Below are 27,325 nucleotides of genomic sequence, written 5' to 3'. Positions count from 1 at the left end.
TGACACACTGTGTAAGTTGTCTCTCTCACCAATTGAAACTGGCCCAATAAAAGAGATCTCCTCACCCATTTGGTCTCTCTAATATCCTGGGACCGACATGGTTACACCACACTGCAAACAACACTGTATCATGTTACACAGGCAGCTTTACAGCTTGATATAATTAGCATGAGATCCTCTTCCTAGCATGGCCTGGGCAGATGGACAGCACAGAGGAAATCAGTGGCCAGGTTGGAAGTCAAGCATGCTTGGCTCTGGTCTTGTCCTCTGTTCATTAGACAAGCTGCTTCCCAAAGTCAGGACTAGATGCAAGGCTCATCTGTTTGATGAGGCTTTCCCTCAACAAACTCTGCCCTGCAAACACACAATAAATACACAATTTTCAATTGCCTATAAATTAATCAGGGTTTTTCTCCTGCAGGCTGAGGAAGGAGAGGGAGAGAGATTATTATTTGTATGTTTCAATTCTTGGGAGCAACTCTAACTCTGTACTCATGAAGGCAACATAAGCACCTAGATTAAATAGAGATGATAGCATCAGATTCTTCATAGCTTTCCGCCAGCACTAGTCCATCTCTTACACCAGTATCAATGACTGGGCAATTCTGATTTGGCAGCACAATACATCCCTTCTACCCTGCCTCTTCACAAGTGTAACTATCTCTGCAAGGGGTGACACAGGAACTAGAGAATCAGGTCCCCAGACTCTAGGCATGATGGCTAGAAGGGTGTGTGTGTCTGAGAATGGCTGGTGAGAGAAGGGTGTGTATGGGGATGGATAGATGGAAGGATGTGTATGCGGATGGACATCTAGATAGATATCTTAACCTGAAACAGAGAAGATTGATCAATAGAGGCGAGGGTATGGGAATGGATAGATGGGTATCTTTCCCCCACCTACTGCCTGTCCTGTCTATTTAAATTTTAAGCTCTTTAGAGCAGGAGCCATCTGCTACTCATTGTTTGTAGAGCACCTAGCACAATGGGGCCCATTCTTGGTTGGACCTTAGGCACTTCCATAATAAATATGATTAACAATAATAGGTATTGTTTAAGCTACATCAAGGAATTTAGAAGTCACTTTAATCTTACTAATATTACACAAAAAAATGGCTGGGTAGCCCCAACTATTTCCTCACTATCCCCATCCCCGTCACATGATTCCGAAAGGGATCCTCACTGCTTTTACATTTACTAATTTATCTCTCCCTGAAATCTTTATCAAGCAAGATGCCCTGAGGAAAGAAATCTGCTCGTGGAAAGCCAACAGTGTAAACAAGTTGTTGCATTCCTGCCAAGCAGCCCTTGAACCTTCTGCTGCTAGGGCCCTGACTTCAGACAGCACTTGCACGGGAGCTGACGGTCAAGTAGGTTCCAGCTTTAGAGTCAGGATGTCTGGCGGTTAGAGTAGAGGACTGGGACACAGGATGGGGGCTTCAACTACCCAGACATCTGTGGGGAAAATAACACAGCAGGGCACAGAGTATCCTACAAGTTCTTGGAACGTTCTGGAGACAATTTTTTAGTTCAGAAGGTGGAGAAAGCAATTAGGGGAGACGATTTTGACAAACCGACAGGAACTGGCTGAGCATTTGAAAGTAGAAGGCAGCTTGGGTGAAAGTGATCATGTAATGATACGTGTGGCACCTTAGAGACTAACAAATTTATTTGAGCATAAGCTTTCGTGAGCTACAGCTCACTTCATCAGATGAAGTGAGCTGTAGCTCACAAAAGCTTATGCTCAAATAAATTTGTTAGTCTCTAAGGTGCCACAAGTATTCCTTTTCTTTTTGCGAATACAGACTAACACGGCTGCTACTCTGAAACCAGTCATTATGCAAGGTACTGAATTTAGCCATATAGAGTGGAAATCTATCAACTTCATGAAAAAACTCGTACAGATACAGACAGACATGATCTTCCTCTTCAAATGCAAACAGATGGACATCATACCAAAATGACTGAAGGTAAAAAATTCATTACAATCTACATACCACACAGACTATGCTGACAGCTTGTGCCACACACTCTCAAAGAAACTGTGGAACCACCTGATCAACATCCTCTACAGCAAACAGGGAAAGATTAAGAATGAGCTCTCAAAACTAGATACTCTCATAAAGAACCAACCTTCCACACAAATTTCCTCGTGGCTGGACTTTACAAAAACTAGACAAGCCATCTACAACACACACTTTGCTTCTCTACAAAAGAAAAAGGACACTAAACTATCTAAACTACTACATGCCACAAGGGGCCACAACAGTGGTTCCCATAACCCACCCAGCAATATTGTTAATCTATCCAACTATACACTTAACCCAGCAGTAGAATCTGTCCTATCTCGGGGCCTCTCCTTTTGCCCCTCCACCCCCACGAACATGATACAGTTCTGTGGTGACCTAGAATCCTATTTTCGACGTCTTCGACTCAAGGAATATTTCCAACACACCTCTGACCAACATATTAACCCACAGAGACCTTCCTACCAACACTACAAAAAGAAGGATTCTGGGTGGACTCCTCCTGAAGGTCGAAACAGCAGACTGGACTTCTACATAGAGTGCTTCCACCGACGTGCACGGGCTGAAATTGTGGAAAAGCAGCATCACTTACCCCATAACCTCAGCCGTGCAGAACACAATGCCATCCACAGCTTCAGAAACAACTCTGGCATCATAATCAAAAAGGCTGACATAGGAGGTGCTGTCGTCATCATGAATAGGTCGGAATATGAACAAGAGGCTACTAGGCAGCTCTCCAACACCACTTTCTACAAGCCGTTACTCTCTGATCCCACTGAGGGTTACCAAAAGAAACTACAGCATTTGCTCAAGAAACTCCCTGAAAAAGCACAAGAACAAATCCGCACAGACACACCCCTGGAACACTGACTTGGGGTATTCTATCTGCTACCCAAGATCCATAAACCTGGAAATCCTGGACACCCCATCATTTCAGGCATTGGCACCCTGACAGCAGGATTGTCTGGCTATGTAGACTCCGTCCTCAGGCCCTATGCTACCAGCACTCCCAGCTGTCTTTGAGACACCACTGACTTCCTGAGGAAACTACAATCTATCGGTGATCTTCCTAAAAACACCATCCTAGCCACTATGGATATAGAAGCCCTCTACACCAACATTCCACACAAAGATGGACTACAAGCCATCAGGAACAGTATCCCTGATAATGTCACAGCTAACCTGGGGGCTGAACTTTGTGACTTTGTCCTCACCCATAACTATTTCACATTTGGGGACAATATATACCTTCAAATCAGCGGCACTGCTATGGGTACCCACATGAACCCACAGTATGACAACATTTTTATGGCTGACTTAGAACAACGCTTCCTCAGCTCTCGTCCCCTAATGCCCCTACTCTACTTGCGCTACATTGATGACATCTTCATCATCTGGACCCATGGAAAAGAAGCCCTTGAGGAATTCCACCATGATTTCAACAATTTCCATCCCACCATCAACCTCAGCCTGGACCAGTCCACAAAAGAGATCCACTTCCTGGACACTATGGTGCTAATAAGCGATGGTCACATAAACACCACCCTATATCGGAAACCTACTGACCGCTATTCCTACCTACATGCCTCTAGCTTTCATCCAGATCACACCACATAATCCATTGTCTACAGCCAAGCTCTAAAATATAACCGCATTTGCTCCAACCCCTCAGACAGAGACAAACACCTACAAGATCTCTATCATGCATTCTTACAATTGCAGTACCTACCTGCTGAAGTGGAGAAACAGATTGACAGAGCCAGAAGAGTACCCAGAAGTCACCTACTACAGGACAGGCCCAACAAAGAAAATAACAGAAAGCCACTAGCCATCACCTTCAGCCCCCAACTAAAACCTCTCCAACGCATCATCAAGGATCTACAACCTATCCTGAAGGACGACCCATCCCTCACAGATCTTGGGAGACAGGCCAGTCCTTGCTTACAGACAGCCCCCCAACCTGAAGCAAATACTCACCAGCAACCACACACCACACAACAGAACCACTAACCCAGGAACCTATCCTTGCAACAAAGCCCGTTGCCAACTCTGTCCACATATCTATTCAGGGGACACCATCATAGGGCCTAATCACATCAGCCACACTATCAGAGGCTTGTTCACCTGCGCATCTACCAATATGATGTATGCCATCATGTGCCAGCAGTGCCACTCTGCCATGTACATTGGTCAAACTGGACAGTCTCTACGTAAAAGAATAAATGGACACAAATCAGACGTCAAGAATTATAACATTCAAAAACCAGTCAGAGAACACTTCAGTCTCTCCGGTCACACGATTACAGACCTGAGAGTGGCTATCCTTCAACAGAAAAACTTCAAAAACAGACTCCAACGAGAGGCTGCTGAATTGGAATTAATTTGCAAACTGGATACAGTTAACTTAGGCTTGAATAGAGACTGGGAGTGGATGAGTCATTACATAAAGTAAAACTATTTCCCCATGTTATTTCTCTCCCCACCCCACCCCCACTGTAAAAAGGAATGCATCCGATGAAGTGAGCTGTAGCTCACGAAAGCTTATGCTCAAATAAATTTGTTAGTCTGTAAGGTGCCACAAATACTCCTTTTCTTTTTGCAAATACAGACTAACACGGCTGCTACTCGGAAACATGTAATGATAGAATTCCTGATTCCAAGGAATGGTGGGAGGGAAAGCAGCAGAATAAAGATAATGGATTTCAAGAAGGCAGACTTCAGCAAACTCAAGGAATTGGTAAGTAAGCAAGTCTAAGTGGAAAAATGGGTTGAGAGAGTTGGCAAAGACAGGGCAGGCTCCAGACACCAGCGAACCGAGCAGGTGCCTGGGGCGGCAAATGTAAAGAGGCGGCAGGAGGTTGGGCTCTGGGGCGGCAATCCACCCTCGGTGGTGGCGGGAATTTGTCGGCTGCTCCGTCACAGCGCATTTCGCACTCAGGAGCAATTTGGCAGTGGGGACGCGACTCTTCTTCGGTTGCCGGTGGCAATTCAGTGGCTGCACCATCACTCTGCCTCCGTGTTTGGTGGCAAGGGTTTTTTTTTTTGTTTGTTTTGGGGATTTTTTGCCACTTGGAGCTGCAAAAATGCTGGAGCCATCCCTGGGCAAAGAGTATAGGAAAGATCAGAAGTATGGCAAGAGACCACCCTGGCTTAACCTGGAGATCTTCAACAACCTGAAATTCAAAGAGAGTCCTATGGAAAGTGGAAAATAGGTCAGATTATGAGGGATGATTATAAAAAACAAGTAGGGACAAAATTAGAAAGGCGAAGGCACAAAATGAGCTCAAACTAGCTAGAGACATAAAGGGTGACAAGAAAACATCCTAAAACTACATTAGAAGCAAGAAGAAGATCAAGGATAGCGTAGGCCCATTACTCAAAAATCGTTTAGCACTTCTGCCATATCCACATTTTCTGTCGACAGAAAATGTGGAAATGGCAGATATGCTAAATGATTTTTTGTTTTCACCAAAAAGGTTATTAGCGATCGGGTTCTCACATAGTGCACACCAGTGAAAATGAGGTAGGATTGGAGGCTAAAATAGGGAAAGAACAAGTTAAAAATTACTTAGACAAATTAGCCAAACAAATTAGACAAATTAGATGTCTTTAAGTCAGCAGATCCTGATGAAATATATCCTAGATACTCAAAGAGCTGACTGAGGAGATCTGAGCCATAGCAATTATCTTCAAAGTCATGGAAGATAGGAGAGATTCCAGAGGACTGGAAAAGGCAAATATAGTGCCCAATCAAGCTGGAAGGGCATGTTGAGAGGCGATCCTGCAGGCTTTGGTCCTAGGTCCAGTTCTGTTCTAAATAATTTCTGTAGATATTGATAATGGCCAGGGCTGGCTCCAGGCACCTGCGTTCCCAGCAGGTGCTTGGGACGGCACTGAGAAAGGGGTGGCAGTCCGTGTGCCATCAGGGTGGCACTCATCTTTCCGCGGCAGCGGCATTTCAGCAGCAGCTTAACTTTGCAGGCTGCCACAGTGGCAATTTGGCGGCAGTTTTACTCTTCTAGCTGCCATGGTGGCAATTCGGCGGCAGCTTCTGTCTTCAGACGTCCTGCTTGGGGCGGCAAAAACGGAAGAGCCACCCCTGATAATGGCATAGAGAGTACACTTATAAAATTAGCAGATGACACCAAACTGGAAAGGGTTGCAAGTGCTTTGGAGGAGAGAATTATATTTCAAAATGATCTGAACAAACTGGAGAAATGGTCTGAAGTAAATAGAATGAAATTCAATAAGGACATATGCAAAGTCCTCCACTTAGGAAGGAACAATCAGTTGCACACATACACAATGGGAAATGACTGCCTAGGAAGGAGTACTGCGGAAAGGGATCTGGGGGTTCTAGCAGATCACAAGCTAAATATGAGTTAACAGTGTAATGCTGTTGCAAACATCATTCTGGGATGTATTAGCAGGAGTGTTGTAAGCAAGACATGAGAAGTAATTCTTCTGCTCTACTCTGCACGGATTAGGCTTCAACTGAAGTATTATGTCCAGTTCTAGGCACCACATGTCAGGAAAGATGTGGACACATTGGAGAAAGTCCAGAGAAGAGCAACAACAATGTTTAAAGGTCAAGACAATGTGATCTATGAGGGAAGATTGAAAAAATTGGGTTTGTTTAGTCTGGAGAAGAAAAGACTGAGTGGGGACATAACAGTTTTCAAGTGCATAAAAGACTGTTACATGGAGGAGGGTGAAATATTGTTCTCGTTAACCAATGAGGTTAGGACAAGAAGCAATGGGCTTAAATTGCAGCAATGGAGGTTTAGGTTGGACATTAGGAAAAATTTCCCAACTGTCAGGGGGATTAAGCACTGAAATAAGTTGCCTAGGGAGGCTGTAGAATCTCCATCATTGGAGGTTTTTAAGAACAGTTTAGACAAACACCTATCAGGGAAGATCTAGTTATTACATAGGCCTTCCTTGAGTGCAGGGGACTGGACTAGATGACCTCTTGAGGTCCCGTCCAGTCCTATACTTCTATGATTCCATGCCTGGATTCTGTTCTGGGCTCTTCTACCAATTCACTGTGTAACCTTGGGCAACCTCTCTTGCCTCAGTTTCCTCAAATTTGCATAATATTATTAGACTAGTAGATTGTGAGGCTCAGTTCATTAATGTCGACACAACTGCTTTGAGATCCTTGGATGGCAGGTATAGATGGGCCAAGAAAGAGCTGGATCTGGGCTGGGTTTAGTCTGAGGTTTGGCCCAATGTTTGGGTTTCACAGAGCCGAAACTTCAGTAGCAGTTCCTGTGAGATTTCCAGTCTTGGACTGTATCAAAACCAGGATCTGGAAAATTAGAGCCCTTTTGGGTTTGGATCCCAAACTATGTGGGGGTCTGCCTCTGGGAGTGGTGGTCAGATCAAAGCACTCTAACTTTTGTACTTCCAGCCCATTCCAAATTATATTTTATAACCATTTTTTTTCATGCCTATTTTTAGAAGTTTCTTTATGTTCAGGTGTCAGATGGGAAAAGCCACTAATGCGCTCAGCCTATGGCTGTGTGTGTGTAAGAACAGCCGTACTGGGTCAGACCAATGGTCCATCTAGCCCAGTATCTTGTCTTCCGACAGTGGCCAATGCCAGGTGCTTCAGAGGGAATGAACAGAACAGGCAGTCATTGAGTGATCTATCCCCTGTCATCCATGCCCAGCTTCTGGCAAACAGAGGCTAGGGATGCTCAGAGTATGGGGTTGCATGCCTGACCATCCTGGCTAATAGCCATTGATGGACCTATCCTCCATGAATTTATCTAGTTCTTTTTTGAACCCTGTTATAGTCTTGGCCTTCACAACATCTCCTGGCAACAAGTTCTACAGGTTGACTGCATTGTGTGAAGAAATGCTTCCTTTGTTTTGTTTTAAACCTGCTGCCTATTCATTTTATTGGGTGACACCTACTTCTTGTGTTATGTGATGGAGTAAATGACATTTCCTTATTCACTTTCTCCACACCAGTCAAGATTTTATAGACCACGATCATATTCCTCTCTTAGTCATCCATTTTCCAATTTGAAAAGTCCCAGTCTTTTTAATCTCTCCTCATACGGAAGCTGTTCCATACCTGTAATAATTTTTGTTGTTCTTCCCTGTTCCTTTTCCAATTGTAATGTATCTTTTTTGACATTGGGCAACCAGATTTGCACATAGAATTCAAGATATGGGCATACCATGGATTTATATAGAGGCATTACGATATTTTCTGTAGTATTATCTATCCCTTTTTTTATGATTCCCTAACATTCTGTTAGCTTTTTTTGACTGTTGCTGCACATTGAGTAGATGTTTTCAGAGAACTACCCACAATGACTCCAAGATCTTTCTTGAGTGGTAACAGCAAATTTAGACCCTATCATTTAATTTGTATAGTGTGATAGTGTTTTCCAGTGTACATTATTTTGCATTTATCAACACTGAATTTCATCTGCCATTCTATTCTGTTGCTCAGTCACCCAGTTTTGTGAAATCCCTTTGTAACTCTTCGCAGTCTGCTTTGGATTTAACTATCTGGAGTGGTTTTGTATCATCTGCAAATTTTGCCACCTCACTGTTTACCCCTTTTACCAGATCATTTATGAATATGTTGAATAGGACTGGTCCCAATACAGACCCCTGGAGGATACCACTATTTACCTCTCTCCATTCTGAAAACTGACCATTTATTCCTTCCCTTTGTTTCCTATCTTTTAATCACTTACTAATGCATGAGAGGACCTTCACTCTTAAACCGTGACAGCTTACTTTGCTTAAGAGCCTTTGGTGAGGGACATTGTCAAAGGCTTTCTGAAAGTCTAAGTACATTATATCCACTAGATCACCCCTTGTCCACATGTTTGTTGACCTGCCCCCTCAAAGAATTCAAATAGATTGGTGAAGCATGATTTCCCTTTACAAACTGAGTGTTGTCTCTTTCTCAACAAATTGTGTTCATCTACATGTCTGGCAATTCTGTTCTTTACTATAGTTTCAACCAATTTTCCCGGTCAGGCTTACCAGCCTGTAATTGCTGGGAATCCTTCTGGAACCTTTTTTTTAAAATTTGGCGTTAGATTAGCTATCCTCCAGTCACCTGGTACAGAAGCTGATTTAAATGATAGGTTACATACCATAGTTAGTAGCTCTGCAATTTCATATTTGAGTTCCTTCAGAACTCTTGGGTGAATACCATCTCGTCCTGGTGACTTATTACTGTTTAGTTTATTAGTGTGTTCCAAAACCTTCTCTAATGACACCTCCATCTGGGACAGTTCCTCAGATTTGTGACCTAAAAAGAATGGCTCAGGTTTGGGAATCACCCTCACTGAAAACAAAAAATTCCCCAGCAATGAGTCTCAGAGATCTACAGATTCTGGCTTGCATGAGGGGGCTAAGAGTAGCAGTGTAGATATTCTCATTTGGGCTCTGAAACTGTGTGAGGGGGGAGGGTCTCAGAGCCTGGGCTCCAGCCTGAGCGAGAACGTCTACGTGGCTATTTTTAGCGCCGTAGTATGAACCTGAGTCTGCAGACCTGGGTTCTGTGACTTGCGGTGGTTGATTGGTTGGTTGGTTGTTGGGCTTTTTGTAGTGTAGATGTATCCATAAGGGCCCCGTTTTGGAAATGACTCCTTTGCAGAAGTTAGTAATGCCTATAACAAACACATACTAAAGTCCTGGGGATCCCTGCTGTGCTCTTGTGCTGAGTCTGAAGAGAAAACATAACCAAAAGTATGAAGCAGAGGGATCTGAGTCCCCTTTTAAGGCTGGGGATTTCAGTGATGCTTAAGAGAATTAGCTGCCCAGTCACCACTGAAATTTCAATGGGATTTAGGTGGCTAATTCCCTCAGACCCTGTTGAGAACCCCATCCTAAATGCAAAGTCATAGATTTTAAGGCCAGAAAGGACACTTAGACCACCTACTTTGGCCTCCTGCGTAGCACAGGTCAGAGAATTCCACCCATGGATCTCTTCCAGAAAGGCCTCCAGTCTGGATCTGAAAACTCCAAGTGATGGAAAATCCATCATTTTCCTTGGTTATCTATTCCAGCCTTTGCTCTGGAGTCGCTTCTCACATCTCCCTAATCTGGCTGTCTGTTTCTGTCTATCAGATTTTGACAGCACCTTTAAGCATCTCTCATATATTTAATTCCTATGCTATGCACAAACCTTCACCACTCCTTGCTTGCCTTCCACTGGAGTCCAGAGGAGCTGTGTTCGCTCACCCTTTGTCTCCAGTGCTGGGTGGATGATTGGCAGCTGGGAGGTGGCAAGGAGCAGTGAAAACCAAAGCAAAGCATTCGAAAAGCTCGATCTTTTTTTTTGCTGGTGTGAGGTACTGTACAGTCGTTTCCCACTGTACAAATACAGCTAACACCTACAGCTTGCCAAAGGGATGCTGATTCATGCCGTGTTGCCCAGGCCTCTGGCTAACTGGGGAAGTGTTCAGTTCCTTCCCATATCTAAAGGGCACAGAGAAGACTGATTGTGGGTGGGGTAAAGGTGAATATAATGCTTACAAAGGCGAGTGACTAATAACAATGGCAAAAGCCAGATGAATTTCATACTGTTTCTCAGAAAGCTTTCCCCATGTGGTTCTGCCTGTGTATCCCAGTCCCGACATCCTAGAAATCATAGAATATCAGAGTTGGAAGGGACCTCAGGAGATCATGCAGTCTAACATCCCCTGCGGTGCCAGTCCTGGAATCCCCGCACACAGCTCTGTCCTAACCTAGTGCACCCCCTGCTACCTCAGTCCTGGATCCCATATATACCCCCGCCAGCCAATGCCTGTCAGGGCTGACCTGCAATAGTACTCTCACAGCTATGCCAGTCATGGGACACCTGCCCCCATGTGCCATGGGCAGAAATCCTTTAGAGGCCGGATTGAAATAAATGGAACATAATTTACCTGCTACTTAACCAGGGTTCCAACCAAGGCCATCAAATTGTGGATGGAATTTTGAGAAGTGCAGGGGAGGGAGAATTTCCCAGAAATTTCTACAAAATTCCCTAATCACTCAAATTCCCCCCTCCCACCTCCAAACTACTAAGGTCTTATCTACATGGGATATGTCATGTGCCACATACATTCTGGTGTGGACATCCACATGGTCTAATTATATTGGTTTAAATTCACATCTTAGGTTACATAAAAAAATAACTTGCCCATGTAGTCCAGGCCTTAAGGCCTCTTCTAAACACAGGCTTTGTACTGGTAGAACTATTTCAGTTAATAAACCTGTCTGATTATAGTGATACAATCACCGTGGGGACACAGTTATATTGGCATACTTTATAGCTTAATCCTCTTCCTTCATACAAGTAGCTAAACTGCTTTTGTATAATATAACTATCCATAGTAGGGGAATTGTACCACTCTAACTATAATAGTATACTTTAAGGTGACATAACTTGTGTATAGACAAGCAGAAGCAAAAATACGTAGGCAGAAGCAGAGAAAATGATGTGAAAATAGTAAGGGGGGGCGGGATGCAATAGAAAAGCTATACAAGTGAACATACAGATTACATCCAGGACAGGAAAAAAGAGAGGCAGATAGCGGGTAGGCTGGAGAAAGACCTGCAGGAAAAGAATGGAGACGGAGGAATGGAAGGGTGGTGACTATTGAGTCAGGGTGGTTTTGCTTGCCCATTAGTGGCTGGTACCAGGTGGGTTCAGGACTGCTGTGATGAATGGGATGTCCAGAAGAGTGAAATGTCATGTAGATGTTTTGCAGCTTCACTGCTTTTAAAGAATTGTTTCCATGAGAAACCAGCTGGGCGGATACACCTCACGCAGGAGGCAATAGGTGAAAGAAGTAACCAGCACATTCCGATAGCATGAGATGCTCGGAATTAACCATTCGCATGCTGGGAAATCGTTATTGTGCAACGCAGGGGTTTTGGAGGCAGCTGGCTCAGTCATTCTCATGCCTGGCTGCTGGTTTCTCCCCATTGATGCTTGCCTAGACGTGTCCCTGTCTTTTTCCTGTAGTGCACAGGCACCCAGAATATGCCTGCTGCTTTTTGCTGTCACAGATCCAATTGTTCTTCATGAAATGTTCAAATGTTGACCACAATTCCTCTGGCACTGACCAGAACCAGTGAGGATGTAATGTCAGAGGCTGCTGGTGGACGGACCCCATCTTAGCTGTAGAAGATCATAGCTTAGAGCAGGGGTGGGCAAACTTTTTGGCCTGAGGGCCACTTTGGGGAATAGAAATTGTATGGCGGGCCATGAATGCTCACAAAATTGGGGCCAGGGTGCGGGAGGGGGTGAGGGCTCTTGTTGGGGGTGCAGGCTCTGAGTTGGGGCTGGGGATGAGGAGTTTGGGGTATAGGAGGGTGCTCTGGGCTGGGACTGAGGGGTTTGGAGGGCGGGAGGGGGATCAGAGCAAGGGTGCAGGTTCTGGCTGGGGGTGCAGGCTCTGGGGTGGGGCTGGGAATGAGGTTTGGGGTACAGGAGGGTACTCCATGCTGGGATGGACAGGTTTGGAGAGTAGGAGGGGGATCAGGGCAGGGCAGGGGGTTGGGGCGTGGGGAGAGGCTCAGGGGTGCAGGCTCCGAGCGATGCTTACCTCAAGCACCAGAATGGGGCCATGCAGCTGCTTCCGGGAGCCGCGTGGTTTGGCCCCCGATCCTGCCCCCCGGAGCGGGGCCATGCTGCAGCTTCCAGGAGCTGCATGGTGCAGACCCCAACCCGGTGCCCCGGCTGGAGCGCCGGAGTGGGTTAAATCCCAGATCCCGCTCCCCAGTGGGAACTCGCGGGCCAGCTTAAAAGGGATGGCGTTTGCCCACCCCTGGCTTAGAGGTTAGAGCACATGCATGGGAGGTAGGATCCTGGATCTCCACTCTCAGCTGTGCCACTGACTGTCCAAATTATCATGGGCAAATAATTTGGAAGCTCAGGCTTCTGGTTAGAGCAGGGGACCAGGGATCAGGACACCTGGGTTCTGTAACCATCACTGGCTCACTGTGAATCACTTCCTCTCTCTACACCTTTGCTTTCCCTCTCTGTACTGTGGTAGTGATAATACTTATATGTCTCAGAGGGCACTAGGAAGCTGAGGCTTAAACCTTCGTTTTCGTGGGGATTAGACATCCAGAGCCCTTAGGCAGCTTTGAAAATGTCAGCCTTATCTGCTGAATCCTTGTAAAATATGTTGAGATCCTGGGCTAACATATGCTACCAACGGGCTGGTGGACACCCAAGCCCTTTAGCAATTGCTGTGCCATCAGTTACTTGTGTCACTCCCAGCTACTTCCACTTGATGGTACCTCCTCTTTGTGACCCATGGGAGGTGCTGCTTTGAGGGCTACCATTTCCGCATGGCAGTAAGAGCTAACGTGTGTTGGGACCATGGGCGTCCGGAACCCAATGCCATAAAATACAGGACTGTGCACCAGCCGTGCCCTGGTCTTTGCCAGGTTGTGCATGTGATGTCTTGTGGCTGACACACTGAAATCAACAAGCCTGAGGTTATGTCCTGGGCTCCTGGGAGCACGTCAAACCCAAAGGCTGACTCTTGAGAACGAGGCGCATAACTGCACTTTATGGATTGTGGCAGCATAGCATGGGCATCCTCACAGCATGGACCAAAGTCCTGTCCAACCATCTTCTGGGATGAATTCTTTGGTTTCTTCTTTGCTTGTGCCAAGTTCTTGGTCAGCAACTTGGAGAGGAAAGGTTTCTGACACATCTAGAGTCCTATGGGCTTTGGCTACACACTTGCTGTTGTCTTTGATTTGACTTTCAGTGGTCCCTAGGCTCCTAAGCACCCACATCATTTTTGAAAATGGGACTAAGGTTCTTAGGCCCAGATCCCCAAATGTACCAAACGTATTTGATTTCAGTGAGCGTTAGGTACCCAAATACCTCGGAGGATCTGGGTCTTAAGCCAATAAGGACTTTTGAAAATTTTGCCCCAAGACCCAGTCGACTCTTTGGGAAACAGGAAATGTGGCATATAATGGGTTAAAACACAGTGAGCTGTGGTTTCGTTCCTCTGATAAGCCCCAGGCACTCATTGTCATGGGGAGCTGAGCTCTGAGCTATATACTTGCTAACAACTGTTATGTCTCCTGGATCCCAGCCACTAAGCAGAGCCCTTGCCAGTAGCTCCTGTTACAACAAAGGCTGACAATGCTACCTGTGCTAGTCAGCGTCAGGTGGTGAACCCTGCTAGCCGTAACCTACCAAGGAAGTTTGCACAGAGCTGCGTGGGTTGTCTCTCAGATCATAGATTCCAAGGCCAGAAGGGGCCATTGTGATCATCTAGTCTGATCCCCTGTACAACATAGGCCAGAGACCTGCCCCAAAATAATTCCCAGAGCGAATCTTTTAGACAAACAGCCAATCTAGATTTAAAAATGGTCAGTGATGGAGAATCCACTAGGCCCCTCAGTGAGTTGTTCTCATGATTAATTACTCTCACTGTTTAAAAATTAAAACTACACCATGCTACCTCCTCTTACCAGCTCTCCACCTGTCTTCCACAGCTTCAGATTCCAGATTTTTGTCTACATCTTGAGGGCCTGCTACAGCCCTGCCCCTTCCTCCTCAGCCATTTTTGTCTCTTATCGTGGTGTCCCCCTGTGCTCCACCAGTGATACTATTTCCAAATGTCTGTCTCCTTCCCCCAGGGATGTCTCTGTATCTCCATCCATGCACCAGAATCTCTTTCCTGAGCTGATCCTGACAGCCACTACCCTCGCCTCCTTCAGATCCCCACTGCTGGTGTGACCCCAACAAGTAACTGACCCGCCAACAATGGCTGGGTCTAATGGCAATCAGGGAGCCCCCCGATTTCAGTCAACCTGTCAATTAATAAATCATTGTTTGTTTTTATCTAACAGTACTTCCAATTCAGAATCATCCCGTCACACACATCTCCAGCCTCCTCACTCACCTCAATGTCATTTCACCACGGCCCTTTGCTTTCACTCTTACTTGCTGCCTGCATCCTGTTTCTAATTAGATTGGAAGCTTTTCAGGGCGGGGGCTGTGTCTTCTTGTGTGATTGTGCAGCACCTGGTATAACAGCACATCTGGGTGAATGGTAATACTCACAGTATATTGCTCATGCTTTCATATTACGACTACATGAATCCTGCTTCTGCTGCTTCTACTAATTCACTGTTCCCAGGATTTCACACTAACTACAGGCTGGCCTTTGCGATTACAGATACTTCACTGGTGTTCAGGGACTGGAGGGTCTTCTGTTCCCTTGGGATCCAACGCTCAGCCAACACACAGCTGGGCTTAGAGTTGATTTGCATCAGTTGAGGATCTAGAACATTGAGTTTTTGCTTGTAGACCTCTGTGCTGTCTGCAGCCCAAACTGTTCATTGGCAGGCTGCTGGCTTAGCTTCCCTTCCACTCTGACCCCTCTTGGCCCCTCAATACTGCTGCTCCTTATTGCACAAGGCTGCACAGGTGTACGGGTTTACATTCCCTCCCTGACACTCTTTTCAAAGTGAATTCCTGGAGTGACCAGACTGGTTTGGTGACTGTAGATGTGGTGCAGAAGGGAGCTGGGGGAAGCAGTGTCCTTTTGAAGGGATCCAGAGAGGGATATGTTAGATGCAAATTAGGGATTTGTGAGATCCAGGGGAGAAATAAACTCAGGTGGCTTTGTATTTCTGTGGCAGAGGTGGTACAGGGGCTGGGGTCTGCTCCATTTTGTTTTGTAAGCATTAGGAACACTTGCATTCTGGCAGTGATGAAATATAAGCTCTAGGGGTGAAATTCTCCCCCCGCTGAGGGCCAGCACAAGGGCCCTGAATGACTTACATCTTAGAGAAGCCCAAATTCAACCTCAGAAAGACCAGGGGACTAAAGTCTGTTCTCTTTTACCCTGGTGTGAATTCAGCATCATTCATCTGAGTGCCATGGATTATGGCAACTTCACCCAACAGAAGCTGGAGTTTTGTCTGTTCATATATGAGGATTTAGGGGGCATGGGCCAGTTTGCAATCTGGATGTCCACTCTTGAGCATGGAGTCCCCAGTATGGATGTAGAACACATTAACCATGCTTATGTGGTATTGTGAGACCATCATCACCAGAGATGGGCCCACAACAGTACCTCCAGGGCATTTCGTAGATTAAAACACACACCCCATATTGAGGCTGCAGCCTAGCTAAGCCGCTCAGCAAACCTATATACTGTCAGAAGCAGATATCTGAGCATCTCTAGTGAGAGTCTGACCTGTTCCCAGTAGCCCTCTGTTGTGTGCATGTGTGGGTTTTTTTCCCTTACCCTACACAAACACCATGAAGAAATCACAGGGCCAGGTTGGGTTCCAAATAACCATGTTTACTAACTATACACAACGTGCGAGGCCTAGCTACGCACATGCTGCACCTCAGACTGGTTTGTGGCTGCTTCTAACATGTAATACAAGATGAGCACCACTAAAAGGCCCATAGTTTATTTAAAGGGATACTACGCTGTTCCTGTCTGCTGTTAGGAAGCTGTCACAGGAACTGGGGAAAGAGGAGTAAACTGGCTTTCTGCTTCCTTGCCCCTTGAGCTGGCCTTCACTCCTGAGCAGAGCGTTTGTAAGACATTTCCATTCTGCGTTGGAAGCAATTAACACCCATTTTGCACTCTTTACCTCATGCAAATTACTGCGAGGTACGGGAGGAAAGAGAGCCAGGCCCTTTTGGAACCTGATCAAACTCCCATTGAAGTCAATGGAAACCTTCCCAGTGACTTGGGGGACATGTCGGGGGTGTATCAGGCCCATAGAGTGCTGTGGCCTCCCCTTGGAGAAGAGCACCCTGGGGTATATGTGTTCCCTAGGATAAGATGTGTGGCCACCCAGGAGTTTTAAGGCAGGGTGGGGGAAAAGCTGTCCTACACTGATCTGGGGCCCAGGAGCCCCTGTCTATGAAGGAATGATCTCAGACACTGCTGACTTGCCCAGCATCTGAAGGGTGTTGGATCTAGGTTAAATCCTCTCTCCTATGTACGGAACAAAGCAATTATCACTCACTTGACCCCTGTCTTCCCTTCCCGGCTTCTGGCAGTCAGAGGTTTCGGGTTGTCCAGAGCATGAAGTTGCATCCCTGACCATCCTGGCTAATAGCCACTGATGGACCTATCCTCCATGAACTCATCCAGTTCTTCTTTGAACCCAGTTATACATTTGTCATTCACAACACCCCATGGCAATGAGTTCCACAGGTTAGTCATGAATTGTCCTGCATAGCACAGGCCTGAGAACTTCACCCAGTAATTCCTGCATCTAGCCCAACAAATTGTGGTTGAGGATAGAACCCAGGAATTCTGACTCGCCATCCCGTCTGCTCTGATTCCTAGATTCCATAGCCAGCAATAAAACCCAGGAGTTCTGCCTCCCAGATTTCCCCACACCAACCACTAGACAACACTCTCTTCCAAAATGAATGTTGGAGGTGGGACCTCAGATATGGGATCTGAGTTTTGGTCCATCTCTGAATATAATTCAGGTGTCATGACAACCAGTGTCCTGATCTAAGTTTCCAGGCAAATCTCCTGACCGTTTAGGTGTGGACAAGCCTCCACCATATGCACTCTTGATCTAAAAATCCTCCAGCATTTCTGAGTCAGGTTTGCACTGAAAAAGGGATTTTAACAGCACTGTGCTGTGCCAGATGAAGTACAGGAAGAAGATGTCCATCGTACAGTCCCAAGACACTGTGTTTATTTTTTGTGTTTAGTGTTAATTTTTTGTTGAGCGCAGACATTGTCCTCAGTGCTGTGAGAGACACAAAGTTAAAGGGCTTGCAGAACAACACCTCCACAAATCTCCTATTCTTGGCTTAAGTATATCAGTGCTTCCTTAGAGGCAATATCTGCCTTTGGCTGGAAAGGTGTTGAGCAAACCAAGTCACACAGATCATTTATAGACTCAAGGCCATTTCCTTACAAGTGGACTTGATGCAGATAAGAGCTTTGCAGATTGCTTTGTTTTAATGCTGAAATCAAAAAATCCTCCTGCTGGGAAATCATTGACAGAAATCAGTGTAGTCCTAGAATTTGACTGAATGATCACTGCAGGGAAATGCCTGCAGGTCTTGTTAAAAGAAAAGGAGTACTTGTGGCACCTTAGAGACTAACAAATTTATTAGAGCATAAGCTTTCGTGAGCTACAGCTCACTTCATCGGATGCATTTGGTGGAATGCATCCGATGAAGTGAGCTGTAGCTCACGAAAGCTTATGCTCAAATAAATTTGTTAGTCTCTAAGGTGCCACAAGTACTCCTTTTCTTTTTGCGAATACAGACTAACACGGCTGCTACTCTGAAACTTGCTGTAAGCTGTTTATGCAGTTTGTTTATTTGTGTGCATTTCACTTCTCATGGACAGAGGAAAGAGACTGATCACTTTCTCAGACTGGACACGTTCACTTTCTCCTCCTAGTCAGTTTCATTGCCTTAAATTCTTATTAGAGCCAGCCAACTTTTTTAAAAAATTTAAATTTTGGATGAAAATTTTTCACAAAAAGGATCAAAAATCTGTTGTGGAAAATGTTCATTATTTTGCCACCAGCTTTACTTGTGCACAGAGCAGTTCTGGAGTTTCAGACTAGGTCCATATTGAGTTTCCTAGGTGCTCTAGCAATACAAATAATAATAATAATTATTATTATTGGTAACAGTAATTGCAAATCCTGCAGTGGGGGGGTTGGATTAAAAATAAATGTTTTCATTAATATAAAAAAGAGTCCTGAAAACATTTCTGATAATAATAGGTTTTATGCAACTTGCTGCATTTGTAAATGTTTTGATTCTTCCCAACATTGTCTCTTTAATATTAGAACTTTGACTTATTCAACAAACTGGATTCAGAGCAGTTCTTTAAGAGCATATGAGTACGTTGCTGAGTGTACTGAAGTCCAAAGTCTTGCATCTGATATAAGCTATTTGTTTTACATATTTGTTATGTGTTCTATTGGCGAAAGCCTGGGGCGCTAATAAAGACTGACTGATTGCTTGCATTTTTTTTGAAACATTTACTATCAGTGTTTGCATTAAAGGACTGATCTTGTGAGGTGCTGAATGCTCTCAGCTCCCACTGCAGCTTTTGCCAGCAGCACGGAAGCAATTCCAGTCTCGGATCAATTTTTCATCCATATCAGATGCAAGGTAGCAAGGATTGCCTTCTACCTTCTCTTCCTAAGTCTGACCGCTGAAAACAGAGCTTTAGGGACTTGAGTCCACTACTGAAATAACCTGGCCAGATCCTCTGATGGTGTCAATCAGTGTAGCTCCATTGATTTCCAGGGAATGATGTTGATTTACACAGTCCAAAGCACCCTGAGTGGACTGGGGAGTCTGACCCAGGGGATACAGGTAAGGCTGCCACCGATTTGTAATTGCAATGTGGGACAATATAATCACATTGTAACACTGTGCCTCTGGGTATATTTACACTGTAATTTCCATCTTGGGTAGATATACCCGGGCTAACTCTGACTGAGTTAGTATATTAGAAATAAGAGTGTATCTATGGCTGCATGGATGGCAGGATCTAGGATTTCAAGACGGGATTATACTTGGAGTGGTTAGCCCATCCCACTACTCACACTGCAGGAGCTACACTGCTATTTTTAGTCCACCAGCTTCATCAGAGCTAGTGCAGGTATGTCCAGGGAAATGATCCCTCCAGTTCCAGTGTAGACAAACCCACTGTGTCATAATGCCCCACCATGGCTATTTTCCCTTCATCTATGATGCTGGGGGACACATGTTGCAATATCGCTGGGATGTGTTGCATGATGCAACGTCAGAACACAATAGTGTTATGCAAGGCCTTATAAACCTCTAGTTTCCCAGCTTGTTGGTCAGAGCACAGAAGTGTGAAAATTGTGATCATTCCCAAACATTTTGATGGCTAGAGACAAATGAACCACAAAGATTTGGAGAGGCGGTTCAGAGAAGCCCCAGAAATGCTTGTGGTGATCCAACTTTGTGGGTCCGCAAAGCTAGAAACCTTCTGAGAACCAAGATTTCCTCTTTTCCTGTGGTAATTCGGATGCTTCCTGCTTCCATGTGAGCCAGAAATAGAGGACAACCGCCTTTCCCCATGTGGTTAGTTTGGCCGTTCCTGCTTTTGCACCTAGACACAGCAAAATAGGAAATGTTATTCAAATGAGAGACTTGGCTTCGTCCTGAATGACTGTTATTATGGTAGTTCCAAGGAGACTCAGTCATGGATCAGAGCCCCATGTACAAACACAACAAAAAAAACCTGCTCCAATTAGCGTACAGTTGAAGTGTAAGACAAGAGACAGGTGTATGCAAACAGACCGATGGCAGAGCGCAAGGAAACAGTAGTGGGTGATAGTTTCGTTCTTACTCTACTGGACCTGGTTGGCTTATGTCTGCAGTGGTGACCTTGTGAGTAGATCAGGGATGTTAGGAGCAGAACTGGTTGAAACGTTGGGTTTTCTTTATGAAAAGTTCAGAAAAAATGAACAGTTTTAATTTTCAAGTTTTCACTTTCTTTACCCTGTTTTTTGATTTGTGAAATGAAATGTGTTGAAGCAACAAAGAAAAACTCGTTTTAAATGGTTTTATTTGGAAATGTTTCATTTTGGCTTTGGATTTTCTTTCCTTTGTTTTTCTCATTCTTTTGCTCCATTTTTTCCAGTGGAAAAGTGAGAGCTCTTCCCAGACTTCTCTACTGGAAAAAGTTTAAAAGTGCAAGAAAGTGTGCCCCACCCTTACTTTTACTTTTAAAACTTTTTTCCAACTTTTTCTGGTGGGGAAAAAATAAGAAAGTGTTGTTTTCCCTTCGTTCTTTTTTTTTTTTAACCTTTTCCCCCTTCCCCCCAAAGAAAGAAAAAAAACTAGGGAATAGTAAAAAATCTGGAAATTGGAATTTCCCATTATGTTAAAAAAATTCAATTTTTTTGTAGGCTTTCATAGAATTTAAGGCCAGAATGAACCATCATGTTAATCTAATCTGATCTCCTCCACATTGCAGGCCACAGAACCTCACCCACCCACTCCTGTAATAGACCCTCTAACCTCTGGCTGAGTTTCTGAAGTCCTCAGATCTTGATTTAAACCCTTCACATTACACAGAATCCACTTTTTAAATTCTTGATTTAATGAAAATTTTCAGTGAGAATTTTTTTGGAAAACAAAATATTAACTTTCACCCCTGCCAAAAAATTCCTTTTCAATGAACCCTCATTTCTTGATGAAAAAACGTTTAGTCAAAAATTATTGACCACACTCCTAAATTAGTAGATTACTTTCCAAGTCTGCTATACTCTGGATCTCTCTAGGGCAGTCTAGACTCTAGAGCGTTGCACTGCAGAAAGCCAAATGCAAATCCCTGGGCTACGGTCTCAAGATCTCCAACCTGGTAGAGCATTCAGTGCCCAAGAAGGGAGCATCGTACATGGCTCCTCTACTTCTGGTCGCTCAAGGAGTGCACTTACAGGCTCCAAAATGAGTCCTGTCTTGGCCGAAAGAGCAGAGCTGTGATGCTGTACCCAGCAGTGTGTGTGTGAGGGGTTACAAACCAGTGTGAGGGGTCACAAACCAGTGTGAGCATCCAGGCCCTGACAGGGGACAACAGAACACAGCTACAGCTGTGTCACTTAGGGTTTGTCTACACTAGAAAGGGTTTGCTGTACTGCTATAGCTATACTGGCAAATCCCCTGGTAGAGAAGCAGCTTATACTGGCAAAAGAGTTTTTTTGCTGGTATAGCTTATAGCAATTCTGTGAAATAAGCCGTACCAGTAAAAAGAGGTTTTTGCTGGTATAGCTGCATGTACTCTAAGGCTTTTTGCTTGTATAAAAATGTTGTGACGAATCACAGCCCTAACTGACATGATTATACTGGCAAAAGTTCCTTGCCTAGCCCTGGCCTTAGAGTCTCGTGCAAGTCTGTCTGTAATTTTCTCTCTCTCTCTCTTTCTAGGTATACCTGCTACAGGTAACATGGCTGGTAGAAAGAGTCACAGAAAGCAGGGCTCTGTACTCATTGTATCTTGTGTTGCCTTAAAGAGATGTCAGCTGGCTTATTGGCCAGAGCAGCGTTAGCTCCAGTCCTGATTGGCTCAGCCGGCCTGTCACTGAAGTTTGCCAGGTTAGTGTGCCTCCTACTTCAGGACAGGTAAGACTTTTCTGTAACAGATCAGACTTCTTAAGGCTACAGTGCACCTGGATTCCTAAGGATTAGCAACGGGCTTGCTTCCGAGTTCTTGAATCCCTTCCAGCTTTTTCCAAACCCCCTTTTTTTTCTTTTTAGTTTTTGGTTTGTAACACATTCAGAAGGGGGGGAAGGGGACTGTAGGAGGGATGAGCAGCAGTGGGCTGGTTCTGAGCACCCCAAATCTTGAAGAAAGTACAGTGTTTACGCAATTAAAACCAGTCAGAATGTCCGGGGAGTCTGCTGAAGACACCTCGGTCTTTGAAGACATCAAACCTGCTATAAGGATCTTGGAAAACCAACATGACCTGGCACAGGTAAGAGAAAGCCTTAATAGCTCTCCTCACACCTCAGTATCCTTATTGATGTGGAATAATGAGGTACTGGCTGTCGATTTTCAGAGGTTGGTTTGGTTTTCATTATTTGACACTTTTGTGTTGTTTTTTTTTTAAATGTTCAGAGAAAAGCCAGATCAGAATTCTTCCACTGAACACAGCCCTCCCCCAGAAATTGCAGCTTGCAAAACAAGCCTAGCCTGGGGAAACAAAAGGCCAGGTCCTCAGCTGGTGCAAATTGGTGTAGCTCCATTGAAGTCCACGGAACTACACTGATATACACCAGATGAGGATCTGGCCCATCAGTGTGTAGTGATGAAAATTCCCCTTCTGTGGGTGCTAGACTGGAAAGATTTCAAAGCCTGTACTTTCGACAGAAAGAATCCGTCAGTCACTAAATGATAAAGGTGTGGATCTGATTTTTAAAGGGAAAAAAATTGCAGCTGGATTTTGTTTCGTTTTTGCTGTTTAAATAGACCTCCCCCCCCGATTATTAAAATTTGGGGGCGGATTTTAGAAAGTGTTTTCTGCCAGGTGTGAAACAAATGGGTTGTGAACAATCCTCTGGAACATAGTTCCAGTCATTTGTTGCGTGATCGGAAGAAGCCAGTGTGGAAACATTTAAGTTCTATAGGAGTTTTATTTTCATCTTGGAGAAGCAGTAGGAGAGTCCCTCTTGTAAAACAGAGAAGATCACTAAGGAAGGGCTCCAGGAATGGGCTCTTTCCTGTAGTTCAGGCTCTTATTTTTCAAATCACACTAGTGGAGACAAGAATGGAATTCTCCTTGAAATTCCCCAGCGCTGCTGCTTCCCTCTGTGAACAGCAAGGCCAGAGATAAAGCAGTGGATAAACTGCCTGGAAATCAGCCACCAGCCCCCCTCCCGAGTCACAAGCAAAGATCCCAGACAGAGAAGATTGCTGAAAAGCTCTGGGTGCAGCAACCCCGCTCGCTCTGATTGTGGGGCCGGTTGTGAAACACGGGCAGTGTCCTGCCCCACGCTGGGGAACCATTTTACAACTGTCGCTTTATTGCCGCCTTGCTCTTTTGAGATGAAATGCAGGAGTCCCGGGGCGAGCAGTTCCTTCATCTGCCTTTAAGGCAGGTTAGCATCACCCTTTCTTCCCCCCATCCAATCCAAGTGGAAATGAGCGAGAGTTTTGGAAATGCTCCTTCAAGGAGTTCTTGGAAAGAAGTGAAACCCAGTGAGGCAAATCTCCCCTGGGGTAACTTCCCTGATGTCAGTGAGGTTCTACCAAGGGTCAAGTTGTCCCTAAAGAATGAGCCTTCATGGGAAGGTGAAAGGAACTCTGGGATCTGAATGACTTTGACTTATGGTTTTAAGGCTTGGATGGGCCACTTCTTGGAGCTGTGCTCCTGTTAGTGATTTGCCGCCGTTCCCTAGAGCAGCCTGCCTGGTTGCTCCCAGAAGTGGCGCAGAAAGCGAGGAGGTTGGCATTGCTCTGTGGTGTCTTGCTAAGTCAGAGTGCTAAGTTGGCTAATGATTAACCTTGGGTGCGCGCCTTCCCAGCGCCATCTTGTTGCAGGCGCTGGGAACTAGAATGGGTCTATGTGCTAGGCTCTGGGAAGCGGATGGCAGGAAGGGAGCAGGAAGGCCGTTCCTGGATTTGGAGGGCGATCGTGGTTCTTTTAGGACAGGGCGTGGTGTGCCATTGCCCTGGACCTGACTTTGTGTGGGCAGAGAAGGGAGAACCAACAAATAAAATAATCCTGTGTCAAGTGGTCCCCTGAGAGGTTCTGATTCTCACCTCTGGGTCGTGCCAGAATTCTGGCTGGGGATCTGCTAGCTCAGGGCTGCTGGCATTAGAAAAGAGTATGACAGGAAGTTGCTAGGAGGAGTGGACGCCACTCACAGCCTCTTTGCTGTGACCTGGTGTTCTGGGAACTTTGTTTTTAAAGTCTAGTGAGAGGGACCATCCCCTGCAGCCTTTTCCCTGGGTGGCATGTGCCACCCACAGCCCGCTTGTGTGATCTGCTGCCGGCCCTTGGACGGTGCCAGTGATTCCTCTGCTGTCCAGATGGTAGTGGCATGCAGCCCATCCATCAGGTCTGTACTCTGCCAATCAGCCAGCAATACAAACCCACCTTCCCTTGTCTTTAGAGCCCCTGGCAAGGGTGGGCTGGGGAAGTGTGAGACAATTCAGTGGGAATAGGAGGGAAGGTTGGTGGTGGAAGCTCCAGCTTTCCATACCACCACTACTGCCACCAGCAGTAGAATGTGTGCCATAGCAATGGACTAGAGGCCAGAAAGAAAAGGGTGCATCTGTGGATCTGTTTAGACCCCAGCACAGCTGAGAACACACAGGGCAGAGTCCAGGGGTGTGAGCCATGGGGTTGATTTCCCCCTTCTCCCCTCCCCCGCCATGAGAGTTACTGATGCAATTCCCTCAAAGGGTTGGGTTAGGTAACAAATGGACTCAATAATTTGCAGGCCGGCCTGCTGTCACCCTCCAGCAGCAGGATCGGGGTGGGTGCTGCTGGTCTGTGTCCCCCTCCAGCATTGGGACCAGAGTGGGACACAGCAAGCTGGTCTGATCTCCCACTCTGGCAACGGGACGGGGGAGGGGGGAAAGCAATGTCATCCCTCAGCAATAGGACAAGAGGGGATGTTGTCAGGTGGCCCTGTTTCCTTCTTTGGCCTGGGGATGCCCTGGGCAGGCATCAGGACACTGCACAAATGTGCAGGAAGGCATGGTCTAGCACTGAGATGGCAGGGGGATGCCGGGCTGGCCCCGTCTCCCGCTCCAGGAGCAGAACCACAGGGAGGGGCTATCCCCATCCCTCCCCCACACCTCTGCAGCAGGCTGGGTCCCGCTGGATCCTGGGCTGCCCCTGCTCTCCCAACTGCAAACAGAACCACTGGCTGCTCCGAGTGCTAAGTCAGCCCAGACTCTGTGATATCCCTCAGCAAACTCCTGGGGAGATAATCTGAGGCAAGGGACACTCCTGGTGACCCTGAGACTCCCACAGACAGCTGGAGAGTACTTCAGAGCCAACACCCTGGCTGCTTGTTACCTACGACACATGCTTTCCTCAGTGGTCTGACTGCTGAGGATTTGCACACGCAGACCCCCCCGCACACAACGCACATGCATGCATGCGCACACACTCCCACCCATAACGCACATGCGTACACACACCTCTTCCCCATCCTTCTCCCAGACACAGCGCATGCATTCACCCCCCCCCCCCACACCCCTCTCACACAATGCACATGCACACGAGTGCACATGCTTAGAATATGGTGAGGTCACATTCTAGTAATTCTCCCCACTCCCCCCCCCCCCCCGTTTGTTGTCCCCACTCACCATTCAAAGCAGACAGGATGGCTGTGCTGGGGAGAACGAATGAACCGTCCTTTACCTCCCTGCAGAGTTGTAGGGAAAGTTGTGTGGTTGCTTGTTTTGACTCCTGGCCCCACTGCCGTCCAATGGGAGTTTTGGCATTGACTGCAACGAGAACAGGATTTCACCCGTGAAATCATAGCTTTGCACCGCAACACACACAGCGATTTCTGCCTTTCCTTTCCCTGAAGAGCTTTTCTGACTTTTACAGGGACAGCCCTGGGCCATGCAGTTCAGATCCCACGGTAAATGGATCTGGTGGGGAGGTGGGTTCGTGATTCAGGGCTCCTGTTTGGGGGTCTTGATAGCAATGGGCTAAGAAGTTTGGATCTTGGTTTTGTGCATGTCCCCTTCAGTCCATGGATGGGGGGTTGGTTTAGGCTTCCTTCTCGTTTAGCTCCAGCTCTGATCTGTACTGTTACATCTGATCCCGCATAGCACCAGACATAGCACATAACTTCCAGTGAACTAGAGCACCTCTAACGGGAGAGACAAGTGGGTGTAACGTGGGGAAGCCCCTTGGATTAAACCTGAGGCATGTTGAGACAAGGCAGGGCTGTGACTGTACTGCCTCCGGTCAGTTTTGCCAGCTCCAAGTTCAGGAGAAGGAAGCCCCACCCTAGGTGTAAGCTCCGGAAATCCAGGCTTGGGGATGTGCGGGCGGGGGTTAGCCTTCTCCCCTCACAGCTCGGTGATGTCAGCGGGGACGTGTGCATATAGCAGTGCCTATTCCAAAGAGTTTCATGGATTGAGAAAAGGAAAGGCCAGGTTTGTGGGGCTCCTGGGGCAAGCTCTTGCGTTCAAGAACAAAACAAGGATGTGAAGCACAAGGCCCATCATGGTTCTGGGGCAGGTTCTCATCTCAGTCAATGTGAGGCCAGAGAGCAAGACTTTACAAAATGAGGGCCTATATTAGGCTCCTTGATCCATAGATGAGCAGCCAAATTAGTGCTCTGATTTTCAGTTTCACTTCTCCCACTGACTTCTCTGAGGGTTTGCTGATGCTGCGAGGTCGGGGGTGATTCCAGCTCGAGGAGACATACCTACGCCAGCTCTTATCGATCTACCATTCTAAAAATAGCAACCTAGCTGCAGTGGCACAAACAGCATCAGGGGCTAGCTGCCCAGAGTACAGTCCTGTCCAAAAGACAAGGTACATACTCTGGGCGGTTAGCACCTCGTGCTGCTTGCACCATCACAGCTGCACTCTATCTTTAGTGCACTAACTCAATCAGAGCTAGCATGGGTATGTCTCCACGAGCCAGGTATCACACCCCAGCTCCAAGTGTAGACATACCCTTGGTTTCAGGAGCTGCTCCAGATCTGCACCAGCGTAAGTGCCACTTCTCCTTTTGATATGGGCTCTCTGGGCTGATTCCTTTTGGCACGATCTTCCAATGCAGGGCCTGGGAAGGAGGCAGGATATTGGCAGTAACTGTTTTGCTG

The 27,325-nt window shown here is 46.2% G+C and overlaps 1 protein-coding gene across 4 annotated transcripts in view; it reads left to right on the top strand.

Annotated features, from left to right (window-relative positions):
• Window positions 1-27,325, top strand: part of LOC119861080 (Krueppel-like factor 5) — a 79,650-nt gene that overhangs the window by 9,709 nt on the left and 42,616 nt on the right. Inside the window, exon 2 of one of the 4 annotated variants that reach the window (XM_038415569.2) lies at window positions 21,949-22,496. The exons of 1 other annotated variant lie outside the window; for it this stretch is intronic. In XM_038415569.2, the coding sequence (XP_038271497.1) occupies window positions 22,329-22,496 (168 nt within the window). In that variant the 5' untranslated portion in view covers window positions 21,949-22,328. Of the gene's footprint in view, window positions 1-21,948; window positions 22,497-27,325 lie in introns of those variants that run through there. 2 more of the 4 variants (XM_043492166.1, XM_038415570.2) reach the window with 2 other exon arrangements.

This window comes from Dermochelys coriacea, chromosome 9 (assembly GCF_009764565.3).
Source record: "Dermochelys coriacea isolate rDerCor1 chromosome 9, rDerCor1.pri.v4, whole genome shotgun sequence".
NCBI classification, from domain to species: Eukaryota; Metazoa; Chordata; order Testudines; family Dermochelyidae; genus Dermochelys; species Dermochelys coriacea.
Note: the sequence above shows the minus strand (reverse complement) of the source record. Positions and strands in the feature narration are given on the sequence as shown.